The sequence below is a fragment of the Asterias amurensis genome, chromosome 10, assembly GCF_032118995.1.
Source record: "Asterias amurensis chromosome 10, ASM3211899v1".
Classification (NCBI taxonomy): Eukaryota; Metazoa; Echinodermata; class Asteroidea; order Forcipulatida; family Asteriidae; genus Asterias; species Asterias amurensis.
In genome coordinates this window covers 5361364-5386973 of record NC_092657.1, presented here as the reverse complement: position 1 = coordinate 5386973, position 25610 = coordinate 5361364, and the positions used below count along the sequence as shown (strand labels likewise).

The 25610-nt window shown below is 37.3% G+C and overlaps 1 protein-coding gene across 4 annotated transcripts; it reads right to left on the bottom strand.

The window, feature by feature from the left end:
• On the bottom strand, positions 1-25310 carry LOC139943064 (RUN domain-containing protein 1-like). 4 transcript variants are annotated; one of them, XR_011786743.1, is made up of 15 exons: positions 19792-19958; positions 17076-17220; positions 15094-15186; positions 14291-14398; positions 12915-13067; positions 12249-12401; positions 11339-11440; positions 10570-10709; positions 9502-9610; positions 8526-8621; positions 7292-7411; positions 6076-6266; positions 5424-5518; positions 2979-4347; positions 1-2840 (listed from the first exon to the last, which is right to left on the bottom strand). XR_011786743.1 is itself a non-coding variant. In XM_071939875.1 (15 exons), the coding sequence occupies exons 2-15, from the start codon at positions 24079-24081 to the stop codon at positions 4241-4243; spliced, it is 1731 nt and encodes a 576-aa protein (XP_071795976.1). In that variant the 5' UTR covers positions 24082-24109; positions 25180-25310; the 3' UTR covers positions 1-4240. The 4 variants fall into 4 exon arrangements, 3 of the variants coding, with proteins under 3 accessions (XP_071795976.1, XP_071795975.1, XP_071795974.1); XM_071939875.1 differs by lacking the exon at positions 19792-19958 and adding exons at positions 23963-24109; positions 25180-25310 and having other exon boundaries at positions 1-4347; XM_071939874.1 differs by having other exon boundaries at positions 1-4061; positions 4238-4347.
• Between the last annotated feature and the right edge of the window lie 300 nt (positions 25311-25610).

Sequence of the window (25610 nt, the reverse complement as noted above, 5' to 3'; positions counted from 1 at the left end):
TCTAACACAATATTTATTCCGGCACAGAAAATACATTTCTTCTTTCACTTGCACATTATACTACCCTAAAATACCAATAATTACACTAATAGTAATACAGCTCTAAATACCCTCTAGTTATTTAAAATATTGCACTTTGTGATCAAAATATCAATGGAAGAATTTGGAATGCGGTAATTTCCAAAGGAACTGAGACAATCTTAATGAATAATTTGTAAATTACAGTAGGTCCTCACACTGTATAATACAAATGTACTTGGTGCAATCCAAAGGGTAACCAGTTACCTAACATTTGCCGAACAAATTGCCGAACAAATTGCCGAACATGGCTCATCGAAAATTGGTTATAAGTTTGCAAATGGAATGAATACGAATTTACTACTTGAGGGCAGTAAGCAATAGTGAAAACAGTTGACCATTTAAAGGCCACGGAATAAGCCACAACCACAGGACAGTTGTCATGGTACCCTGTCCTTATACGGTGCCCTTTGCAAAGTTCCATACAAGCTCACCTCATACAAGTGCCCCTTAAAGGCAGTGGACACTATTGGTAATTACTCAAAATAATTGTTAGCATAAAAAATTACTTGGTAACAAGTAATGGGGAGAGGTTGATAGTATAAAACATTGTGAGAAACGGCTCCCTCTGAAGTAACGTAGTTTTTGAGAAAGAAGTAATGTTCCACGAATTTTGATTTCGAGACCTCACGTTTAGAATTTGAGGTCTCGAAGAAATCAAGCATCTGAACGCACACAACTCCGTGTGACGAGGTTTTTTTCTTCTTTCATTATTATCTCGCAACTTCGACAACCGATTGAGCTCAAATTTTCACAGGTTTGTTATTTTATGCATATGTTGAGATACAGCAAGTGAGAAGACTGGTCTTTGACAATTACCAATAGTGTCCAATGTCTTTAACCATAAACAAAATAAATTGCAGTGCCCCTTCAAAGTTCAAGGTCTGTTAATAATAAGACAGTTTTGTTAAGACAGAGTGCCCAATTTTTGTATGATGTGTTTCTGTGCCTTTTTCATTCACGTTTCAAGCCGACCACAGACAATTCATTGAGGTCAAACAATTGACATGATTGAAGAGAGTGTCTTCTTCACGCCCCAACCTAACCAACAATAGATCTTCCTTTGACCTCAGTGAGGTCAATGTTTGACCTTGAGATGACCTGATCAGCAAGGTCGACTTGCATTATTTGTATAAGACAGAAAACACCCCCTTTAAAAATGTCAAGTCATTTACAAATACGAGCAATTGAATACCGGTCTTAATTAAATAGATTCATAGTAATTACTTAATAAATAAAATTCAATTTTGGTAAGACCATTTATTTTGGTCATAAATATACCTTTTTTCATGTTTTTATATACAATTAAATAACATAGCTAATGTTTTCCACATTAACATCAAGGTATGTATAGTATTTTGAAAGAACCAAGTACGTCATCGACACAGAACAAATGATTAACATGTGAATAACGACATGTTTCACTCGCTGTTAGTGTTATCAAGCACAGATAGTACTCTTTGAATTCAAAGTACTGCAAAAAAAACAAAAAAAAAACAATTGTCGATATGTTTTTAGTTCATTTGGATGGAAAAACAAATCTCTTCAAATTATTTCTGTTGAGAAAAAAAAAAGTTTAAACAAATCGTAGATGAAAAACAAAACCATCACCAAGAAACATGTTTAAAACGGTGGATTTAGAAAGTTCTTTGTGTGACAACACAAATCACATCTGTATAGCATTAACTTTCAACATTTTGTTGTTGAAGATAATCAATTTAAAAGAATGTATGGCCGGACAAAAAACTTGGAATTCAAAAGTACTGCTAGCATTTCAAAGTGGACTTGGACAATTAAATAAAGACTGTGTTTAAAATATATATTCAGTCAGTCTGCAAAAGGCAGCCTACACATGTAGGTCAATTTTAAATTCATTTCAAGCTGCAAGAATTAAGAACTGAAGAAAGACAAAGAAAAGTACCGTTTGATGCAATCTTAAAGAAGCAAAATTCAAGCTCGAGAAATGCGAAGAACATAAATAATTTTGATGATATGTTGAAAGTATATTAATCTTCTTTATCAATTAATTTTTACAATAACTATTTCATTCCTGTGTAACAGCTAGTATGGAAAAACAACTAGCATAACCTTCAGTGTTGTTCTCTTATTTACTTTATGTTTGCTAATTTTGTGCAGGTTTTATCAAATAAATCTGTAAATTGTTACGGCAACGAATACTATTATTATTTTTTAAACTGCAGTCTCTTTCGGTGCACAAAATTATTTAAGTTGTTACACTTTAATGTGCCAAGCTAACAATTTACAATTGGCTTGTTCCGAATTGCTTCTTAAAGCGCAATAACCACAACCTTTTGACACAGATTCTGTTTCTCAACTTGTGAAATACATGTAGCTAGAAAATCGTTTTTCTACCTCTAAAATCTACTTTTAAATTAAACTTAAAAAGTAAAGAAAAATGAACGCTGTGCACCTTTAAGTCGTTTCAGCACAATGCAAGTTCTGCTGCAAAAAAAACTACATCAGTTGGAATTTGTTACATCTTTGGCTGAACAAGCTTCTTTTGTTCTCACTTTTTTTTAAGAAGGGATGTTTCAGCAACATGCTTTGACATTATGATCTAAAGGGTCAATAAATTGTATTGTACAAACATAATGTTTCCACCCAAACTGTAAAATCAGCCCGTCGGTACAATTGCCCCACTTTCACAATCGGCCCCACTCTACAGTCAGTCCAACTGTACAATGGCCCCACTTTCACAATCGGCCAAACTGTAAAATCGGCCAAACTGTATACCGGCCAAACTGTCCACCTGTCCAACTGTACAATCGGTCCAACTGTACATGTACAATCAGCCTAACTGTACATGTACATTCAGCCCAACAGTACATATGGCCCAACTGTAAAATCGGCCAAACTGCATACCGGCCAAACTGTCCAACCTGTCCAACTGTACAATCGGTCCAACTGTACATGTACAATCAGCCTAACTGTACATTATATGTAAACATGTACATTCAGCCTTACAGTACATGTGGCCCAACTGTAAAATCGGCCAAACTGTATACCGGCCAAACTGTCCAACCTGTCCAACTGTACAATCGGTCCAACTGTACATGTACAATCGGTCCAACTGTACATTATATGTAAACATGTACATTCAGCCTTACAGTATATACGACCCAACTGTACAATCGGCCCAACTGAGCCATCTGCTCAACTGTACAATCTGTCAAACTGTACAATTACGCGACTGTTGTTAGCATCAGCCAATCTAAAGTACATGTAGCTCCAGACCCATCCAATTGTTGGGCCACCACAAATACGACAAAGAGGCTGAGCCAAATTGACACATCACTTTAAAAACCATTTGTAGATTTCGAATTGCACCAACACAAAAACAAACAATTTAAAAGTGTCTATGAAAATGAAGCAACGAAATATTACAGCTCCATTCCCTAAATGTTTACGCCAAATCCCTCACAGTGAAGGCAAGGGTTATGACCTCAACAACAATAAAAACAACAACAATATCAGGCAGTTAATGTACTATACCTAAATAAACATTGCAAGAATTGCAGCAATAAATAGTCAAAATATACAGATTTCTGAATACAACTTCATTGTGAATCAAGGTAATTTAAATCATAAATATCAGAGCCGATTTCCATGGCTCTGCTTTACTGCTGAATTCTACGTATTGTTACTGTTCTTAACATCTAGGATTCACGCAAAATTCCTGCGTTAGCTTTGGTAGAGGTGAATGGTTATTAACGAGACGTTTGCAAGAACACAACATCCCTGTTACAGCCCTTAAACAATAATGAACGCTTACTTATTACAGGAGCCTAACAATTTAATCACTGTGTACGATTCTTTAAATGGGCACTTCAGATCTCTTTTTACATATCAGCCCGTCGCTGCTTTGTATGTATTTTAATGACTCACCCTGTAAGCACACCTAACAGTAAAACATTATGTTTAGTTTTTGTGGCGAAACTGTGAAATTCTTCAATTGAGCTTTCCTGCAATGAATAAGAAACACTGTTTAAAATCTCTTTTGGGAGGAGCGTTGACTCTGAAAAGAGCAGCTGAGTGAAATATTTGTAATAGCCACCCCAACCCCCCACATGGTTTGCTGAATCTCTAGACCAATCAAGAATACCGTTTAAAATTACACTCTTTCAAAATAAACACTGACCAATCAGAAGGCGTCTTTGATGTTAGTGAACTGCTGAACAGCTATGTCTACATTCAATTTGAATTTAACTTCGCTCAACTTGTCCAGAATCTGCATTGCACCGTCAAAACCTTGAAAGAGAATGTGCAAAATAAAAATAAATGATAACTAATTTAAATCTAAACCATGGTTCGCCCTTAACACTAACACACAACAAAATGTCTAATAGAAATCGTGCAAGCCGGTAAACCAAGCCCCACAAGGGTCTACAAGGTTTGATTATAGTAGGCCAATACCAAAGAGAAGTCATTTTTCAAGGCATCTGAACGCACACAAATTGTGCGATAAGGGGTTTTTTTTCTCTCCTTATTTTCTTGCACCTTTGATGACCAATTGAGCATTTATGCATAATTGTGTTTGGTTACACTAAGTGAGCAAGTGGTCTTTGACAATTATCAATAGTGTCCAGTGCTTTCAAACCATTGTTTGTATGACGTGTATGACGAGAGAGATTGGCTCATGCCTGCTTAACATTAATATCCCCTTGTGGGAGTTTGCCGAGTTCCATTGACTTGACAGGAAGACCATCTAAACAGTATCTGGGATTCAACAAGTGGGAAACCATCTCGCAACCTTCATTCTGCAAACAAATATCTTCTTCAAGAAATCAAATCGTATCACACTAAATATCTTCTTCAAGAAATCACATCTTATCGCACTTGGGGGGGGGGACAGATCTGTTTCTGTTACAGCACCACATCTCTGGAATCAACTACCGCTTCATATTAAAACATCCACTTCCATTCACTCTTTCTAAACATCTCTCAAAACACACCTAATGTCGATAGATCTGTTTTTTGTTCTTTGTGATTTTCTTTGAGTTTTCTTTGTAAAAGCGCCCTGAGCACTTTTATGGATATGTGTGCTTTATAAAACTTTGTCATTGTTATTACTACTAAAACTGGTATTTGACAAGAACCAAACGTGTCCAGTGCGTACAAAAAAATGTTTGTACATGTCTGAGAGAGATTGGCTGTAGCCAGCTGAGCGTTTAAATCCCCTTGAGGGAGTTTGCCAAGTTCCCTTGATGGGAAGATCATCTTAAGAAACAAATAAACAAACAAACAAACAAACACATAAACAAACAAACAAACAAACAAACAAACAAACAAACAAACAAAACAAACAATCAAACATGGCTGCTTACCGGTTTTCATCATGTAGCTCCATGGGAAGTAGTAGTAATCAATCAGAGATGTTGTCCGACTCAGAAGACGACACCAAATAGCAAGCTTCTGCCCACTGTGACAAAATAGAAAGGAAATAAATTGAAGTGCAGACTATTATTATTAGTTTTTATTTATTGTTCAACCTCAACAAAACAACAACAAATGCAATACAAAATGAAGAACTACAATGTATCATAATCACAGGCCAAGCCCTAAAACAGACTGCACAGCAAAATAAAATACTTCAGGCCTGAAGCCTTTATTTTTAGACATCTAATAGCACACAAATTTGCAACAAGGGTGTTTTTCCTTTCGTTATTCTCTTGCAACTTTGATGCAAATGAGTCAAAATTTTCACAGACTCGTTTATTATGCATATGTTGGGATACACAAAGTGAGAATACTGGTCTTTGACAGTTACAAAACGTGTCCAGTTCCTTTAAAGGGAAAGTATTTTGGTTATTGGAACCACTTGATTGTTTTAATACTATATAAATATAGATATTGTACAATAAAACTAACCTGTAAAAAAAATTACTTTCGCCAAAAATCTGGACCAATTATGTACATGCAAGAAGAATAATCCCTATTCCAAATGCAAAAATTACTGATTAAAAATGGTTTCCTTACTTTAGTGCTTCCGAGACGAAAGCCTTGAACTGCGCCTCTCGACTTCTCTTTAATGGATCATGTGACCCACAGACGTAATCAATGGCTGCCAGTAGGGTCTGCTTGGCTGTGATTGCCGTCCCTCCAACGATGTCGATGTCAAACGCTTGAGACAATTTTCTGGCTGGGGAAGCAGCGAAGGCTTTTCCTTTCTGGAACCATTGAGAAAATTATCAATGTTACTTTATGAAGGATCAAAGGCCGAGTCATAATGCAGCGATAACGAAAACGGTTGCAATAACAATGCAAAGAAAACGCATTCTATTGGTTGAATGAACATGTGGCATTTATTTGCGTATTCTGCGTGGAGCAATTCAACCAATAGATTGCGTTTTCTTTGCGTCGTGATCGATTATGTTTTTGTTATTGCTGCAGTGTTACTCGGCCTTCAGGAATGTAGTAATAAATAATAATAATACCAATAATTATCTTACAATCGAACGTCTCCCAAAAACCAATCAAAGCACACACAAACAACAGGAGCGGCACAAAAGTAATGTTCAGAACGAGTGAAGAGAAAAACTAGCGAAACTAATGAGACTTTAAGTCTTTCTTGAAGTACTGAGTATACAGTGCTTTAACATCCACATTGATGTAAAGGTAAAACAAAATAATATTCATCATCCCTGATGAAAATAACATTGCTGTGGTACCCACTGCCAAAAGATAGAATACGACTGCCCCTAGCTAACAGACAATCTTGGTGGTCTAGTGGTAAGACACTGTTCTAGAGTGACAAATGTCATGGGTTCAAATCCCACCCGAGAAATATGCCTGTGTTTTTTTTCTTCACAGAACTCGGGAAAGTACCACGTAGGTGTACATGTAAGGGTAAAACCTAAGATTTCCTTTATCGCTGATGCAAATTTAACATCTATTAGATACACACCAACCCTTTCGGTACCAAATACTTATTTTGTTGACTAACCAAGCATGAAGCACACAATCTTACAAAAGCATGAAGCACACAATCTTACAAAAACACAAAGCTTTCCTTCAAAGGTATGCCTACATGGTACTTACTTCCTTGACTTCTTTCCATAGGGTTATTGGCTAGTACAGTAATTAGTTTGCTTTTCTGATAGTACATGTGTGTGGCTTCAAAATGAGAGCAGATGGGAAAAGAAAATGGCAGAAAGCTTGCATGCAGGGGGGGGGGGGGGGGGCGGTTGATTACCTTGATGTCATAATACTTGACGAAGATGTCCCAAGCATGGCCCTTTTGACTGGAAGCACTTCGATGGGTTGCTAAGCATGCTGTAATGGGTGTCATCAAAGCACCGCTGGTGACACTGTGCTGTATACAGAGAGAATTACACGAACAAGTTAATAAATGAAGAGCAATGTCTTTGGAATAACAATGTTTAAAATTTATATTGCGACCCTTACATACAAAATGATCAAAGGCGCACAACAAATGTAAAAAACAAGTGTAAAGCTGTGTGAGTGTGAAGCTAAAGTAAAAAGTATCACACACACACAAATATATAAATAAATGAGCAACGATACATTTACGTGTATCATGTAAATTTAGAGACAATTAAAATGTATTTCAGATGCTAATGCAAATAGAATTAGGCTTACAAGCACAAATAAACAAGTAAACAGCGATGTACACGTATTCAGACGCTAACACATGTATAAAGAGAACTGCACACAAACAAATAACAAATTCAAAATTTTGGATTTTAAGAGAATTACACGCATAAATAAATAAATGATGTATTTTTGACACTAATATTTAGAGAATTACATGTACAAGCAAACAAAATCAAATTGACAAGGATGGACGTCAGACATGTCAGATGCTAATTTAAAGAGAATTACATACGTACATGCAAAAAATCAATAAATGAACAACAATGTATTTCAGACACTAATATAAGGAGTTTACAAGCAAAGATAAAGAAATGAACATTGATGTAATTAAGATGCAAATTTAAAAAGAATTACTCACAAAAATGAATAAATGAACAACAATGTATTCCACACACTACTCACATGGGTATTTTTCCCATCTGGGTAGTCAAGAGTGCTTACAAACATAGAGTCTGCTTGACTGGAGCAAACAATGCTTGCTAACCTCAAAAGTTAGCGTACATGTACATCAAGCATAGGGTTTTCTGCTACCTTTTGCTATATTTTGCAGACCCAAGTAACAAAATGCAACTCCATTCTTACATTAGGAAATTATTTGCTTTTCTTAATTTCTCTCATGTAAAAATACACAAATTTAAAAAAATAAATAAACACAAAGGTAATGTTTTTGGTGAACATAACATAGGAGAGGCTGAGCTGCTCGCCTCATTATTGTTTCAGGGAGAATGTCAAAGAAAACTTTACGATGCCATGGCACATTCTAACACATTCTTATACCTGTCGTGCAATAACAAAAAGATAAATAAACTTACTTTAACCATGCCATGTTCGAGGAGACTCCTGAGTGCTGGGGCAAGTTCCCTCCTGACGGCCACCGTGACGTCGTCTAGAGGCCTGTTGACTGGGCTCTGTAGTGTCAAGAGAAAAAAGGTCTTGAGGCTGAGCTTTGGCACAATTTTACAAATCTGTGAACTTGTAGCAGTGTCCAGAGTTGATTAGAGGATTTTGGCACAATTTGACAAATCTGTAAATTTGTAGCAGGGTCCAGAGTTGATTAAAGGATTTTGGCACAATTTGACAAATCTGTGAACTTGTAGCAGTGTCCAGAGTTGGTTATATCATCCCATAGGAAAATTACTTCAATCATATTTACCATAAAAACTTACTTGTTAAGAAGCACTGCAGCTGTGGATTTTTAAAAATAATTCTCTTGTGGTTTTAAGTTGGAGGATATTCAAAAACAATTCAATCTGCGAACTGCTTTGCATGAAACGATTCTCAGATTGTGTAGTCCAGTTAGGGATTAGGTTCTATACTTTCTTCCATAATGTATGTACCTAACTGTGATGTCTCACAAACGGTATCATATTTTGAAAGTAAATTTTCACAGTTTAGTTGTATTAAGGAGGCCTACCCTGCGCAGTTATAGATGGTCTGCCTAAAGGTACAATTCTAGGCAGAGGCCGCCCTAAGCTGCGCTGGATTGGTAGATCCGTAGAAGAGCTTAGAAGAGCAGCGATTGAAAGAGAAGAGGTGATGGCTGCGACTCCAGGAGTGCGCCCCCATTACAATTTGAGGATAAGGCGACCATGGATGCTGAATGAAGAGGAACTTTGTATTTTACAATAACTATGTATACCTTTTTTTATATAGAATTAAAACTATCGAACGGTTCCAAAAAACAAAGTTATAATTTCCCTTTAACAGGCCTATGAATCATGAGACAGATAGTTTGTGTATACATACATGTATGATAAACAAAATGGTTGGACGACTAATTTGACTTACATCTGAGGAGTCACTGGTGTAGTCACTGTCGTCTGGAGGCTGATCTTGCTGTTGCCGTGCCAACAGAATCACACGATTAACAGCTGCATCCAGCACTTTCAGCATATCACTACAAATAATGACAAATAGTTCTTTTTAATCATCAAACTTGAATGTCAACAGTCCCCGGACAACCACCATCCTCCATACTGATTCCATTTTTTTTCAAGCTTGAACATGTGCCCTCCTCATTTTAATAATGACAATAATAATAATAATAATTTAAGTAGTTATAAACAATTTGTACTCGAAGTTACCACAACGCTTTACAACAATAATTACATGCAATCAAACTGTAATGATCCGCCAAGTGCGCCATCATTGTTGAACTTCTAAAAAGTTTACTTTTAGGATTGTCACATGATGATCTCTCTCTTTTTCAATAGCTTCGTTCTTGAAAGAGCACATTTTATTTGAGTGGTAATTCTCTCTATTTTTATAGGGAGCATGGCTCTGGCCATGCTCCAAAAACCCATTTATCTGGGAGGCATAAGTTTATAGAGCTATCTGTGAGTATTTTTTTGTTTTTGGCTCTCATTTATATACCTGAATATACTGTGATTTTTAGGGTTCTACTTTGGTCAGATTATTTATAAATCGTGTGTAATGCGTTCGTCTGTGTGTGTGTCGCATGGAAGCCACATGTTTGACCTTTTTGTGAACTTTTACTGTGTACTGTGTAATGGCATGTATGTATTATGTATAAACTGTAGTGTTGTAACTTTTTGTTGTTTGCTATGGGTTACCATTAAACCTATGCATGAGAAGTTTATTTGATATATTTTAGCTGTCATTGACTGGCATTTATTTATTATTGATTGTATTTTGGCGAATGCTCGTCATTGTGTGACATTGTTTTACTCATTTCTCAAAAACTACAGCACCTCATCAAGTATATTTTAAGGAAAGCTTTATATCATCATTGTCTTCAAACTGAGTAAGTTGAGTGTAAATCTGTGGGCATTATGTTTTGTGTTAAAAAAAAGTACCCAAATCCTTTTATGTACAATGCAATGCTGAGAGCCATACCAATAATCTGTAGTTGCATCTGCTTTGGGAGCCCTCCTCTCTTTAAGTTTGTCCGTTCCGCATCCAAGCTGTGTGATGGCGATGTACTGCAGCAAGGCTAGAGCTTTCTTCATGGATGATATGTGCGACTCACGCATGTTCTGTTAGAGTCCAAAGGGAAAATGGAAACATAAAATATTGTTCAATATAGACCTTGGATATATTGATGCTGAATTTGACTGCTTTTCCACTTAAATGAGGGTCATTTTGATTACTGCTTGTTTTGGGGAGTGCTGTCGTGCTGAGCGCTGTCAACATTTTTTGCCCAGGCGCTCAACGAATAGGGCATAGATAATAGAGAAGGGATTCGCCCCGATGTTCCTGGCTGTGACTGCTGAATGCGCCGTAGCACCTTGTAACCCTTTTCAAGTGCCACATAATTGGGTCTCAGAATTCATTACTTGCTCTCAAAGCACTTTACATTAATGCCCTGCTCGTTGGGCTAATAATATTCCTTTAACACATGCAACACATACATGTAACTTAAATACATCATATATCAAAGAACGAAATTCGAAAAGCGACCGTTACAAAAAATATGGATTAAAAAAAGATGAGACTTTAAGAGTCCCATGAAAATCTGAAGAGAGTCAGCATGGCCAATGAAGGTGCAATAAAGTGGAAGGCTCTTTGACCATAGAAGTTAGTGGGGAAAGTAGTCTTATCAGGGAATGAGACAAACAGGAACATATTATTATTGTTGCATTATTGTTGACTAATTCTTACGAACCTTAATTTTCTCTGCTGTTGAGAATTTACTTCCAATCTTTGCAGAGTTTGGATGAGCACAACAGCCCTGTGTCTCTCCATCAACATCTGAGTTACCATCCTCCTAAAAATTGTAAAAGAAATCACACACATGAATAACAATGTACCTTTATCAATATAACAGTAACAAAGCTTACGATGTGCAATAAAACAAGCTTGAGTAACTGGTACCGTTATTACATTAAAAGAAGTAGAAAATTCCTTGGTGGAATTCATTCCTCCTTCATTATTCATAGTTTCATAAAGTGCCTTAGTTTCATAAATTGCCTTTATTAACCTCATCTAAAAAACTACTAGTATTAAATTATGTTTACACTTTTTTTCTCACAAAGTGTAGGCCTAATTGTACTGCAATGACATTTCATGCATAACTATTTTCATCCTTGTATTTTTCCCACTTTTTTTTCTCCAAGCTCCAAACACCATTTTAAGATTTAGCAACAACATTTTCAAATCTGTTAATACTAACATGGCTAGATTGGTATATCTTTCAGGGAGTTTCATGCAGAAACAAGGAGAGTAGGCAGCTTTGTAATTCGCCATATTTTTGGCAGTGTGAAGGGTGCTCTCAGTTCCGAGGATATACGCAATTATCATCTGCACAGTTTAATTGTTGGCAATCTGTCACTTCTGTGTACAATAACATACTTTTCAGTTGCTTCTGGGGTGGGTTTTCAAGGGTCCTTTAAGTATTGGATATGACAGTTAACTAAACTGTGCAGACGATAAAGGCGTATACACTCGGAAGTGATAAAAATAGGTTTTAGAGCGCTCTCACGCAGCATTCATACTGCAGATTGCACCAAAACTTTGACAGGAGAAAGAGAGTGAGGGGCAGAAAGAGAAAGAGAGTTTGAAACATCTTGTCTGACCTTGCTGTGTAATGGGCATGTACACTCTTCAGCAGAGAAGGGTCCCGGTGATGTGACCTCCCCTTGCAGGAATGTAATGAAACGTTCAAGGTCACCAATCTGATTCTTCAGCTGATGGATCACAGTTTCCTTCACCTTAGCAGGATTCACAATCTGAGAAATTAAAAACAAAAACCTTTATGTAAGACTAGAGTCCTGTGTTGACATTTTTTTCCTTAATGGTCAAGTGAAACTTGTGACTTCCATTTAACTGTTTCTTGGGTGCCAATAAAAGTGACAAACCAATCTCCAACGGCAACAAAACAGGGTCGCTTAACTAATTTCTCCTTTTGGTTGTGATCACCTGATCAATAGCCAAAGAAGTTCCCTAACTGATGGGGTAATATAGTGTCATTTAATAGAGTGTCATGGCCGAGTGGTCATTATGAGAGCATCACGGCAGCCAGGGGATCACCTTTAAAAGAGGATGTAACTTTTCTAATTCAAATATCAAGCAATAAACCATAAGGGCAATTTTCAGGATTTGGTTTCAAATATTTATGAATATAATATTGGGATAGATTACAATAAAGTCAACTGGACTTAATATTTATTTGTGAATAAATATTTATTTGGGTTGAACAAAGAGTTGTATTTCAAATGATAAATTCAAACTTTGGGACTTACCCTTCCTATTGCACTGTCCACTAATTGCCTCAGGTCATCTGGGCTCAACTTGTCCAAGTCCTCTATGTTTAACTCCAGTTTTTGCTTCAGCTCCTCTATGATCACGCCCTGCTTCTCCATTAACTTGTTTTGGGGCAGCTCACCACTACCATCCTGTTGGGGACAGACAAGAATAGGACTATGTAAAGTCTAACACTGACAGGAGATTTTTAGTAGCAAAACAGTTTTTCCTGAGGCGGTCAGAGCAAACTGACTGAAACGTCAAATGAGCTTGAGATTGTTTACATTTGGTAATTGGAACCCACTGTTTGTTTCAATCCTATTGACCCTTTTCACCTGATGTCATCAGTGAAGTGCGCATTTTTGACAATATTCAGTGAAGTGTGCATTTTAGGCGATGCGACAATTATTCTGTCTGAAATGTCATATTTGATGAGAAATAACTTATCTAGTTTCGAGTTTATCGCTCAGTGAGCGTTTTATTCTTCTTCTTTTTTTGCAAATCCGTTTCTTTTCTCTCGTGACCAAGTTGGCTGATCGCTCTCACACTTCTCCAAGTTTGTCAGTTTATGTATGTGGTGGATTACATTAAGTGCTCACACTGCCAGAAAATGTTTTGTAGCAAAACCAAATCTGTAATGTTTCTTTAATGTCCATACAAAATTACTTGGTAAAGAGCACTGGAAAGCTGTAAATTATATACAACATTTTTTGTAAACAACAACCCCCCTCTGTAGTTATGAAGTTTAGAGAAAGAGATAATTTTCAAAAATTTGAATCTGAGAACCTGAAAGCACACACAGTCATGACAGCCACATTCATATACAATAATAAGTGTTTTCTTTCCTTTTGTTGCTCTTTTGCAACTTTGGTGTCCAATTGAGCCCAAATTTGCACATGTTTTTAAAAATATTTGCACCAAAATAAATGAGAATACTGGTCTTTGACAATTACCAAAAGTGTGTACCATGCCTTTAAAGTGTACGGGTACTTTTTGTAGGCCATAACACATTACACAATCCACAGAATTACATTAATCTTACACAGTTTGAAGATAATGATGGTAGAAAGACTGCCTTAAAATATTACTTGCTGATGAGGTGCTGTAGTTTTTGAGGACTCGAAAATACAATTTACATGCTAAAGTTGAGAAAAACAGTTATTTTGGTGACATTGTCTTACTCATTTCTCCAACAACTACAGCACCTCAGCAAGTAATATTTGAAGGTGAGCGTTCTACCATTATCTTCAAACGGTGTAAGTTTTATGTAACTCTGTGGACATTGTGTTTTGTGTTACAAAGTACCCAACATGCCCAAAGACTTTAAGCAGAAGGCCTAACTTTGCACTGTATTGAGCAATAGTATTCAGTTTACCTCATAGGCAAATTGTTCCAAGTCGTCCAGCTGGTTCTTCAATTGACTGATGAGCTCCATTTGCTTCTCTCTCTGCTCAGAAATACGACTCTCATGCTCCTTCTCACTCTGTGCAGGGGTCAAGGGTCAAAGGTTATCAAATGTGTGACTACAGACAAGCTCTTTTCGAAACCACGGCTTGGGCAAGGTTTCTGGCTTAAAGGCTCTGTCAGTTTTTGTTGTAATGTGGACTTCCAGAAATCGTGCTTCAAACAGGCAGACAGAGCCTAAGCCAGAAGCCCAACCAAAAGCAGTGGTTTAGAAGGGGCTGACAAACTTTTTCACTCATAACATTTGGGCATAAAATTGAATAGGGATACATTGAGCGTTACTGATTAGCAGGCCTCCAACACCAACAGTCACGACTTCAACACTAGGCAACCAATTTTGAATTCCAAAGATGCATTGCGACACAATGTTTGCCGCAGGCGCAATATGGTAAAACTTGTGCTGAAAGGATTGAAGGATTATGTCACTGATGTCCGATTATGTTTCATAAGTAAATTATGTTGTCCTGAATAATCTCGAGCTATACAATTGGTTCACCAACCAGGTAGTCCCGACTATTTTTGTAGTGGTCACGTGAATTTTTGGTAGTAGACGTGGTGGTCGACTAACCGAGTGATTGAAAAAAAGTAGTCGTGACTTGACTTAACAATCAATAGTCGCAATAACAGCACTAGTCGCACTAGGCGCCTAGGCTTAGATTGTATTATATTCCAGAGTTGGATTGGTAATAAATAGTAATACAAAGGTATACTCACAGCATCTTCCAAGAGTTGGGCGTCTTGGGACCGGCAACCTCTGACGTCTGGGCAACCCTTGAAGGCAAACTCTTCAAGATCTTTCAGCAAATTCTACAATCAGAAAGACAAGCTTATTGTTTCATGTACATATATGTATGTAGTTGACCCCCCCAAAAAAAGAACTCGGCAAAGCTCCCATAAGGGGATAAAAACATGGCAACAGCCTAACCCGAGTTGGACTCCACCGTTGCATGGAGCACAGGGCTCAAATTTACATGTAGGGTAAAATACTACAAGACTGCAGGAGCTTGAAACTAAAATATTTCTTTTTACCAGACAAGAATTTATTTTACAAGAAAAGAAACTAATGAGAGACACTTTTCTATAAAGTTTAAGATGAATTATTATTTTTTTTTTTCATTACGAGTTGTAAGAGAATTATCTTGCTTGTCTTTAGCTAGTAAATGAATTAGTATTCTTTGATACTGAACCAAACTTGACTCAATGTAGACCTTTGAAGATCATTTCTCGTTTGTTAAAGATATTACACAGTGAGATACAAGTATAATGTCTCGAGTGAAAAACACCAGACTTTAATAATAATAATAATAATAATAATAAAAAGCATTTATGAGGCGCATTATGAATAAAAAATTCCTCAATGCGCCTGACAATAAAAACTAAAAGGCAAAAAACAAGACCAATTAAAATATAGGCTAAAACCCAAAAATAATCGACATAAAAAAAGATGAGTATGTACAGTAGTAATTTCTTTTAAAATATTGGATAATTGTCATTAGTCAAGTCTCTTCAGGATTTTTATAAACTTTTAATGTGAAGAAAGGGGGCTCATCTCAAACATGTCACAACTGGTTCAGCCACTTGTTTTTTTAACAGTCAAACTACACATGTTGAATGTAGATGTGATTTGTATGCAAGCTTATGGCAAAAAAAGGTTTACAAACTTCCCAATAAGACTCAGGTGCACTAAGTTGCCTGTCAGTAAATGCCCTGCAATGTAACAAAAGTTACATGGTCTACAGCTAATCAGGCAATGAACTTCATGGACGTAAATTTGTACAGAAACCTTGCTAAATGCCCAACAGCAACACCACATGGCATCATGGTAATTTCTATTGGTGCTGTGGGTTATTACGAAAAAAGATGAGTAAGTAGTAGTTTCTTTTAAAATATTGGATTATTGTCGTTAGTCAAGTTTCTTTGCCAGGATTTTTATAAACGTTTAATCTGTTAATGTGAAGAAAAGTTCATCTCAAACATGTCAAAACTGGTTCAGCCATTTGTTTTTTTTAACAGTCAAACTACATAGATGTGCTTTGTATGCAGGCTTATGGCACAAAAGGTTTACAAACTTCCCAATAAGACTCAGGTGCACTATCTTGCCTGCCAGTAAATGCCCTGCTACATGTATAACAAAACGTCTACAGCTACAAGTACATGTAATCAGGCCATGAACTTCATGAACGTAAATTTGTACAGAAACTTGCTACGTAAGTGCCCCACAGCAACACCACATGGCACCATGGTAATTTCTATTGGTGCTGTGGGATATTACGAGGCCAGGGGCAGATTTCAAAAAGCAATAAAATTCATCGCAAAACAAATGTTCAGTAGCACCATAGTGATTTGTATTGTGACATCACATTTTACTAAGCAACTAAGATTGATCAATCTTTTGTGAAATCAGCAGATTTTACAAAGATTTAAGATTTCATTGTTTGGCCTTTGCTTTTTAAATTGTTTCTCTGTGAAGCCCCTTGAGCTTCTTTTAGGCGGATTTTGGCGTTAGATAGGGCCTAAGTTGTCGTTATTATTATTTTTAAGAATGATCTAAACTGCAAATCAATCATAGTTGCTAAACAAAGTGTGGTGTCACAATACAAATCACCAATGTATAATACTGACAATCTGTCTTGTAATGAATTGTATTGCTTTGTGAAATCGGCCCCAGTTCTACATTGTGTATGTACATGTCTCACCTCTTTGTCATCAATTGGGGCGTTAACAATCTGCTTGAGTCTGAACTGGACTTGGGCAAAGTGTGTGGTAAGAGCTAGGAGGGAAGAGTTCAACTGGTCCTGTTCCTCCTCAAGATGCTGCAACTGCTGAACCATTGTTCCATGGCTGTAAACAAAGAGAAATAAAAACAGCGTTGATTATGAGTTTGTTGCATTGAATCTGCATATCGCATGCATGGCGCGACTCTTTGGATAACGTGTAGTAGTGCGCCCTCTCACGGTCAAATTATTCAACAAGGCCAATCAACCCGACCTATAGATGCAACAAAGGGGAAAGGAAAGAACAAAAGTACATGTAGGCTGCGTACGTACCACAACTTTTGATTTAAATGCAGTAAGCTTTGTAAACGTACGTACTTCACGAAGGCAACAAAGGCGATTGCCTTGGTGCCCTTGAAATGCTCGGTACAAATTTAAAGTTTCCTCATACGTAGGGTGGCCTTTACCAAAGAGAAAATGCACTGGTGCCCTTGCCCTTGCAAAAAACAAAGTATTGACCAGCAGAATAATCAAAAATTAGAACTGACTGCAGCTAGCCCCAGGCCAGTGAATCTTAGCAAAGGCCCAGTAAACTACATGTAAGAACAGGACAAGCCTGGTGGTCCTGTGTTTTTTAATTGAATTTTATGTATTTTAATTATCTTAAGTATCAAAGTACACACTTACAGTTTACATAAGACAAGTGAGATTTATGTATCATGCTTCTCTTAGTCCTTAGTACTTGTTTAACTCATTCTATTTCTGGTCTTGCAAAATAAATGCGGTGTAGTTTTTAGTACCCCTCAAAATTCAGCAGTTCAGACCAAAGACCGAACCAGTTTTCTTACTGTACGACATATTTCTTCTGAAACAAGTCATATCAATGAAAGTGTATACAAATAAAAATAAATACATGTAACACAGCTGATGTCAGTTATTACAACTAAAATTTTGGAAACCAATAAAATAAAAGATCAATTTTATATGTTTTTATGATGAAAATTGTGCGTGTTGGTTTTACTATTTTCTGCTCCCACACACATTGGACAAGCTTCAATATTCACAGGATTGATCTAATGCCTATTTCATGATAGATCACTAAAAGACATGAACACCGTCTGTGAATAATTTGTTACCTCCATCATTCCTATCTACACGTACATGTATGAGCACATTATTTTGTGGCTCTGCTTTCAGTTCAGGGCATACATGTACTTCTGCAGTAACTCTTAGATTGCAGGGCAAGCGCCCGATTTTCAGCTAAGTTTGTTAAAAGATGTACATGTGTAGTCAACAAATATAGCCATTGTATTGTAGTCAGAAACGGCCATGCATTATTCCCAGGGTACAATACAAATGTGGGCTTATATTTTATTCAATCAGACAAATCAATATTGACCAGTTTTACACTGTGTATACACACATTCATGCAAATCCAAATAAAGCTTAACAAATCATTACAACAAAATCGTTAGGCCTACAATAGAGCATGTGCACACGATCTGTAATTGGGATTTTTGGTCTCTTATTAATTAGGCCTATAATTCCTCTTGTGTCATTTGTTTCCCCTTTAACTTTTGGCAACAGCTCCCATTGGTTTTGGGCACACTTTCCAACTCGGGACCTATATGTATAACTGGGGACCAGCCCTAATGTACTCTACATGTATTTAACACATTGTAGGCTCGCTGTTTGAACGTGTACAAATGTATACTTTGTACTACAAATGCGTCATACAATAAACCTCATGGAATTCATCCAAACATCTGGACGGTGCATTTAAAGGGACATGCCTTAGATTGTCTGCTATGAATATGAAAAGCGTTTGTTAGGCTATGAAACAAATTGATGGGCTAGAAAGATTTTGTTTAAAGTAGAATGATCCACACAAATAGGCCTACATGTTCATCCCCCTCGAAATTATGTTGTTTTCCTTTTACTTTGTGCACTTTTGCAGTCAGCATTTTGTGGAGTCCTCAAATTTCTTGACCTCATTGGGAAGATTCTCCCTTAAAGGCACTGGACACTATTGGTAATTACTAAAAATAATTTTTAGCATTAAAACTTAATTGGTTACAAGTAATGGAGAGCTGTTGAGTATAAAACATTGTGAGAAACGGCTCCATCTGAGGTAACGTAGTTTTTGAGAAAGAAGTAATTTTCCACAAATGAGATTTCAAGACCTCAGAATTAGATTTTGAGATCTCAAAGTCAAGCATCTGAAAGCACACAACTTCGAGTGACAAGGGTGTTTTTTTCTTTCAAATTATCTGGCAACTTCGGCGACCATTTGAGCTCAAATTTGCACAGGTTTGTTATTTTATGCACATTGTTGAGATATACATTGTACGAAGTGAGAAGACTGGTCTTTGACAATTACCAAGTCCAGTGTCTTTAACCACTTACACACTGCAGCTCTGATATTCTTGCCGTCTCAAAGCGTTCTCCAGGTACAACCTGCAGGACTGCAGTGCTATGAGTATGAAAAGCGTTTGTTAGGCTACATGTATGAAATAAATTGATGCTAGAAAGATTTTGTTTAAAGTAGAATGATCCACACAAATACACATGTAGGCCTAAATCCCCCTCAAAATTATGTTGTTTTCCTTTTACTTTATGCACTTTCACAGTGTGCATTTTGTACATAGAGTGAACAATTTTTTTGACCACATTGGAAGATTCTCCCTAAACCACTTACACACTGCAGCTCTGATGTTCTCTCTGTTTCAGAACGTTCTCCAGGTACAACCTGCAAGACTGCAAGGCCCCTTGACTGTAACCTGGCAGAAGTCTCCCCGGTTGACACTGAATCACGTCTGGTATCGGTTTCAGTATTGCTGATGATGCTTCACCAGCTCCCGCCATTTGTACTACATGTACTACATTTACAGTCAAGTAGTGTACACATTGTTATTGACGTTGACTTTGGATGACACCATGCTTGATTGATCAATCATCTCATTCTATCCAATTCAGCGAGCATGACAAGATGCCTTTTGGTTGACCATATGGACCCATTAGCTCGAAGTTTGACAAAATTTAGGAAATTGAAGCATTCTTTGCTGTGTTAATTCAGAAGTTCATAGATGGCGGTGAAAAGTACTATGCTATGGATGCAAAGTTACAATGTACATGTATCATCGACCTTCTCTTTAAACTTATGGCAAATAGGTGACCTGGCAGAAGTCTTCCGGTCGGTACTGAACCACGTCTGGTATCGGTCTCAGTATTGCTGATGATGCTTCACCAGCCTCTGCCATTTGTACTACATTTACAATCAAGTAGTGTACACATTGTTATTGACGTTGACTTTGGATGACACCATGCTTGGTTGATTGATCAATCATCTCATTCTATCCAATTCCGCGAGCACAACAAGATGCCTTTTGGTTTCAAGACCATATGGAGCCATTCGCTCCAAGTGTGACAAAATTTGAGCTACATGAATTAGCATATCTCCTGGTTTTTCAGAAGTTCTGGTTTTTCAGAAGTTGGGGTTACCGTTTTTGAAAACACTATAGATCGTTTTGGGTAGTGTTACAATGTAGTAACGTCCGAAAGGAAGCAGTGGTTGACAACTCAATGTTTTTATCAGTATGCTCTGATCATCTTCAGGAGAAAATGGAACACTCTCCCTAACCACATCAAGGTTGCTAACACTATTCACATTTTCAATAAACTCCACAAATGTTTTCTATTCCAACAAGTGTATCAAAATTAATTTCATCCAACTGTCTTGAGCGCCTTTGAACAACTTTGGTTGATTTTGGCGCTAAATAAATTCCCTCTGATTGATTGACTGAATGCTGGACTATGTTGCTAAATGATTGTATACATTACATAGATGCTGCTGAAGTACATGTACTGCTGCCTTGGAGATTAACTGGTACAAAAGTTGGGTTAATTTATTCCTCCATGGCTTGATGGTGTGGGAACAGGAAGATGTTAGCTGGGCTTACATGTAGCTCGGTGAAGCGCGCAGGATGGAGCTTAGACCCAACCTACATTGTAAACTGAAACCCACTGGGATTGGGCATGTTGGGTAGGGTGTTTGTCTCCAACTGAACATGATGTTCAGCTCTGAAATTAGCAGTCTTCAGGCCTGTAACATCAGGGGGTTCCAGCCCTATCCAAGTGTGGGTCAGTCATCAGTCCTCCGCCACATGGTCTGCTGCCTGGAGTTGGCAATTGTTCACACTGTGCTCTTTTTACCAATCAACTTTTCCTCAGTTAACAGAAAGTCTAGCAATTTTAAAACCATATGGACCCATCAGCTTGTGACTCCAAAAACCAAACGGCAAACACATGAGAGCACATTGCTAATACTAGTTCATCATAAATTCGATATTAGACATCAAGTGTGTCCAACAGCACAGTCTGCATGTTCCATGTGTTCTTAAAAACAATTATTAATAGTTTCACATGAAAAATACTATACTGGTTAGACTTTTAATTATACAAATTCTAACCATATGGTGGGAACACTGTAATTTATTCTCCCCTTTGTCTACACAGTACGGTGTTCTGGTTCAGAGGAGATAATTTGCATGCAATAAATATGGACACTTTTTATTGCTTCAACCTTCATGATAGTCCAGGTCATTACATGTACGTACATGTAGTACATAATTTTATTGTTCACTTATTTTGTAAATTAATGTAGTAGCCCACCGGATTAACGTGCTGGCGCTCTACCACCATGACCAAATAAGCGCTAGTCAGCTGTGTCCCTATTTTGTCAACATCTTTGTTTGGGGGTGCCAGTCAGAAGCCATACAACCGTATTATACCAATATTGACTGCTTCGAGTGCTATGGTTAAAACTTCGACTTCCGAGGTGATCCTCGGAGCATTCTATCTTCCTAAGGCGCAGCAGACGGAAACTAGAGTGGTCCAGGGATCACAGAGGGAGGCGGAGTTTTAACTGTAGCAGGAGTAAAAGCGATTTGTTTCATAACATCCCAACTGACTATTTGTCATCCTCGTACATGTACATGTACAAGTACTGTTCGTACGTGCATTTCAGATACATGTACATGTACAATGTAAATGTATGGCCTACACAGTTGCACAACTAATTGGGTTCAAGAGGATAAAAAGACGTTTGGGTACTAGGTGTGCCATCTAATAGTCTACAAATTATGTTTAACAGGAGGCTGCTCAACGTGTTACAACTTTTCCAAATACATAATATCATTTGACTTACTAGGACACAAGATACTAGTATCAAACACAAAACTATAAATCAAAGCTACTTGGTGTGTTTAATTGACCAACAAAGTTCTAAAAATGTCTCCAAACGTAATGTCCATGACGTGGAATTGCCCTAATAGTCTACTATTACATGGCAAACGACCAGGTTTCCAGTAAAACTAAGACATACATTGTACATACATGTATCATGTGATTCACTCTAAACCAATGAAAAGACAGAATGTTTGTAAGGGGTGATAATCAGTTAAGTTACGGGTTAGCCATTGTAACATAACCATAGGGCATGTTTGCAATTAAAAACAATTCATTTAAAGTATTATCACTGACACTACAGACCTGAAAGTTTGTAACACGTTGAGCAGCCTCCTGTTAAACATAATTTTCTTTCTTCAATACACAAAGAGGTAGTTTCAGTCAATTGGAGACTCAAGACCGCTGTACTTACAAATGTATCTTGTCCAGTTGTGAGTTTTACTGGCCCGAGGCTAAAACTACTGGTTGCAAGCCTGTGGCCCACTGTAAAATTGGACCCCTTGATCCCATCACAGAGTATTTAGTATAATAATCCTGGCCATAATCACGGGTACACTTTACAATACAAAGACACCAAAATGAACAATTTAAACATTAAGTAGGGCCTAACTCTTTGTATTGGACAAACTCAAACACATTTTACTCAACACAGCGTTGACACAGCGATTACATTGACACAGCGATTGTTTAAATCCATGTACAAACAACACTGAGGAACCGCTCACACATAGGGGATTAGTACTTTTAAGTGGTTTTGAAACTGTTGTTCATAAAAATGGAACACAAACAAAATGTGTACCAATGATTGTGGCTGTGCAGTAAACCTGGGCGACAAGGTTTCGTAGTCGCGACTTTTCATTGTTTAGCCGAGCAGAGACTACCCTTTTTAACTACTTGGTTAATCGTGCCACCACTACTACTACAATAATAGTTGCGACTACATGTGCCTGTTTTGAAAACTAATTGCGTCACTTGAGACTATTAACGACAACATATTTTACTTACGAAACACAATCAGACGTACGTGTACTGTATCAGTGACAAAATCCTTCAATTCTTTCAGCGAGAATTTTACTAATTGCGCCTGTGGCAAACATTTGCCGCAGTGCAACTTGGGAATTAAAAATTAGCCCCGACTAGTGTCGAAGTCACGACTGTTTGAGGCATGACTAGTCAAGTAATAAATTCCACTAAGCGCCCATGCCTACACGCTTTGGGTCGTCTGTACTGTGCCCTAAACACTCAACTTTATTTCCCCTGTGCTCGTTCCTACTGACACACTCAGTCATTTGTCAGTTTAGCATCACCAAGCTAATCAGCATCATCAGTGCAAAGCAGCATGCAGCATCAGAGTCCACCTTTCTCCAGAGTACGATCAGAGCATACGTACATGTACTCATTGAAACTTTGAGTTGAAACCTACGATTCTTTTCAGGACCACCCCAACTCGTTTAGAGATCATTATGGTGTAACCGCAAACCTTACTGCACCTTTAACACCCAGCAGGGTGTAGGCCTATTTTATATGTGGGTTTCTAGGCGCTGAGATCTCAGATTTGTGTGTGGGCATAACAAGTCTTTATTATTATTATTATAACTATCCTACACTAATGCATTGTTTACCTCTCTTCTCCCACTGAAGCAGGTGGGCTGGCAACTGCTCCGACCGGTCCCCATCGAGTCTTGGGTCGATCGTATTGATCGTCCATGGAGTCATCCGTTAGGACTGTTTCTTCCATCATGTTGGACTTAGTCCGTTCTGGAGATCACCTGCAACAAATAGATAATAATAATTTAATATCTACATGTACATTGTAGGGGTCTGTTTGGTAATGAAACTGAAATTACTTCCCCGAATTCATAAAACAATTAAGCAGCCGTTTTGTGCTTACATACATATGTACTGTACATGTGTACGTGAACATCACGGTGCGCCCCCTAATTTTAAAAGGCCCTACCTTAGAAGTGGCAGAATTTCTGGTATTTCATAAAGTTAGTGTTAGCATGGTTAGTAAATTACTAAGTTTAGTGTAACCGTAAGCAAGGGTAAATGCTGGCTAACCCGCGGTTAGCACATTAGTGACGTACATTGCAACAAACATATCCTTGGTGAATCAAATTTAGTATTATTAATAATAATTATAAATAATTATATGTGTAAAAAATTTGACTCGTGGCATGAGATGAGCAGCCAGAGCCATGTGTTACCGTTATCAGGTTAAAATCTGTAAAGATTTTTTGGAACGAGCCAGTCTTCTAACCATGCTAAACCCTAACCTAGTGGAACTAGTGCTATTTTTTTTAATTATTGCATAAATAATGTTGATACAAAAATACAATGTCACAATGTGTGAGTAAGTTGAATTTAATTTTTAAAAAGATGCCATAACAAAATCATCGCGAACAAGGGTGCACAAAAATTGCAAAAAAGGGAAAAAATTGCATGGGGGGGGGGGGGTATCCTTGGGTCTAAACTAGGTCATACAATACTTATTACAATCCCATTTATTGAATGTGTTACTTGTGACTCTGTGTCTGTGTATCCGTACAAAAATACAGGCGTAAATTAATATTAATAATAAATAAACTGACTGGACACCCTTTGATTCTTTCTGTCTTGGCTGGCTCTATGAATGATTGATAGTATAGATCGTAACTATAAGTATTACACTTTATACAGAGAAAATAGTAATTAACTGATATTTGATAACCCGTTATTATGTTACGTTTCGTTTGCAATCAATACATGTATGTGTCCGAGAACTGGGCAACTTGAAAAACTATTATTTTTATTGTAATTTTTGTACATAAGCAATGACCGATGACAAAATAAAACTTACCTGCCACTTCAGTAACCAACAGAATTGCCAACCTTCATGAATTAATGGACTTTTTCGCGGTCACTTCTATGGAAAACATGGAAATATGTTACATTTTAATTTGTTTTGCCACGAACAGACGGACGGCAACAGTCTCTGTTCGAGATAAGATTTAGACTTGCCAAGTCCACTTGTCTATTGTTAAATATAAAAATAAACCAAACTCAACATAAATCTAAAACACCTCAGGTTATTTTCAAAACAGGTCTCATTTAAAAAAAAAAAAAGTATTTTAAATAGTTAACTCATTTGTTATTCGTTTGCGACACATTTTCCAATATTGTTAATAATATAAGCTGCTTGTATAAAAGACTAGGCGTGCCCACGCAAATTTTGGGAGTATTGAGGGCGCTATTTAACTTATAGCGAAAAAAATGGCTTGGCCTTACTAG

Excerpts from the sequence above, each read along its gene's own strand:
- LOC139943064 (XM_071939873.1), bottom strand. The coding sequence starts at position 19,958 with ATGGCGGGAGCTGGTGAAGCATCATCAGCAATACTGAAACCGATACCA. Across the intron at positions 15,187-17,075 it reads CCCCAATTGATGACAAAGAG|AATTTGCTGAAAGATCTTGA; the intron begins GTGAGACATGTA and ends TTCTGATTGTAG. Across the intron at positions 12,402-12,914 it reads TGGACAGTGCAATAGGAAGG|ATTGTGAATCCTGCTAAGGT; the intron begins GTAAGTCCCAAA and ends TTAATTTCTCAG.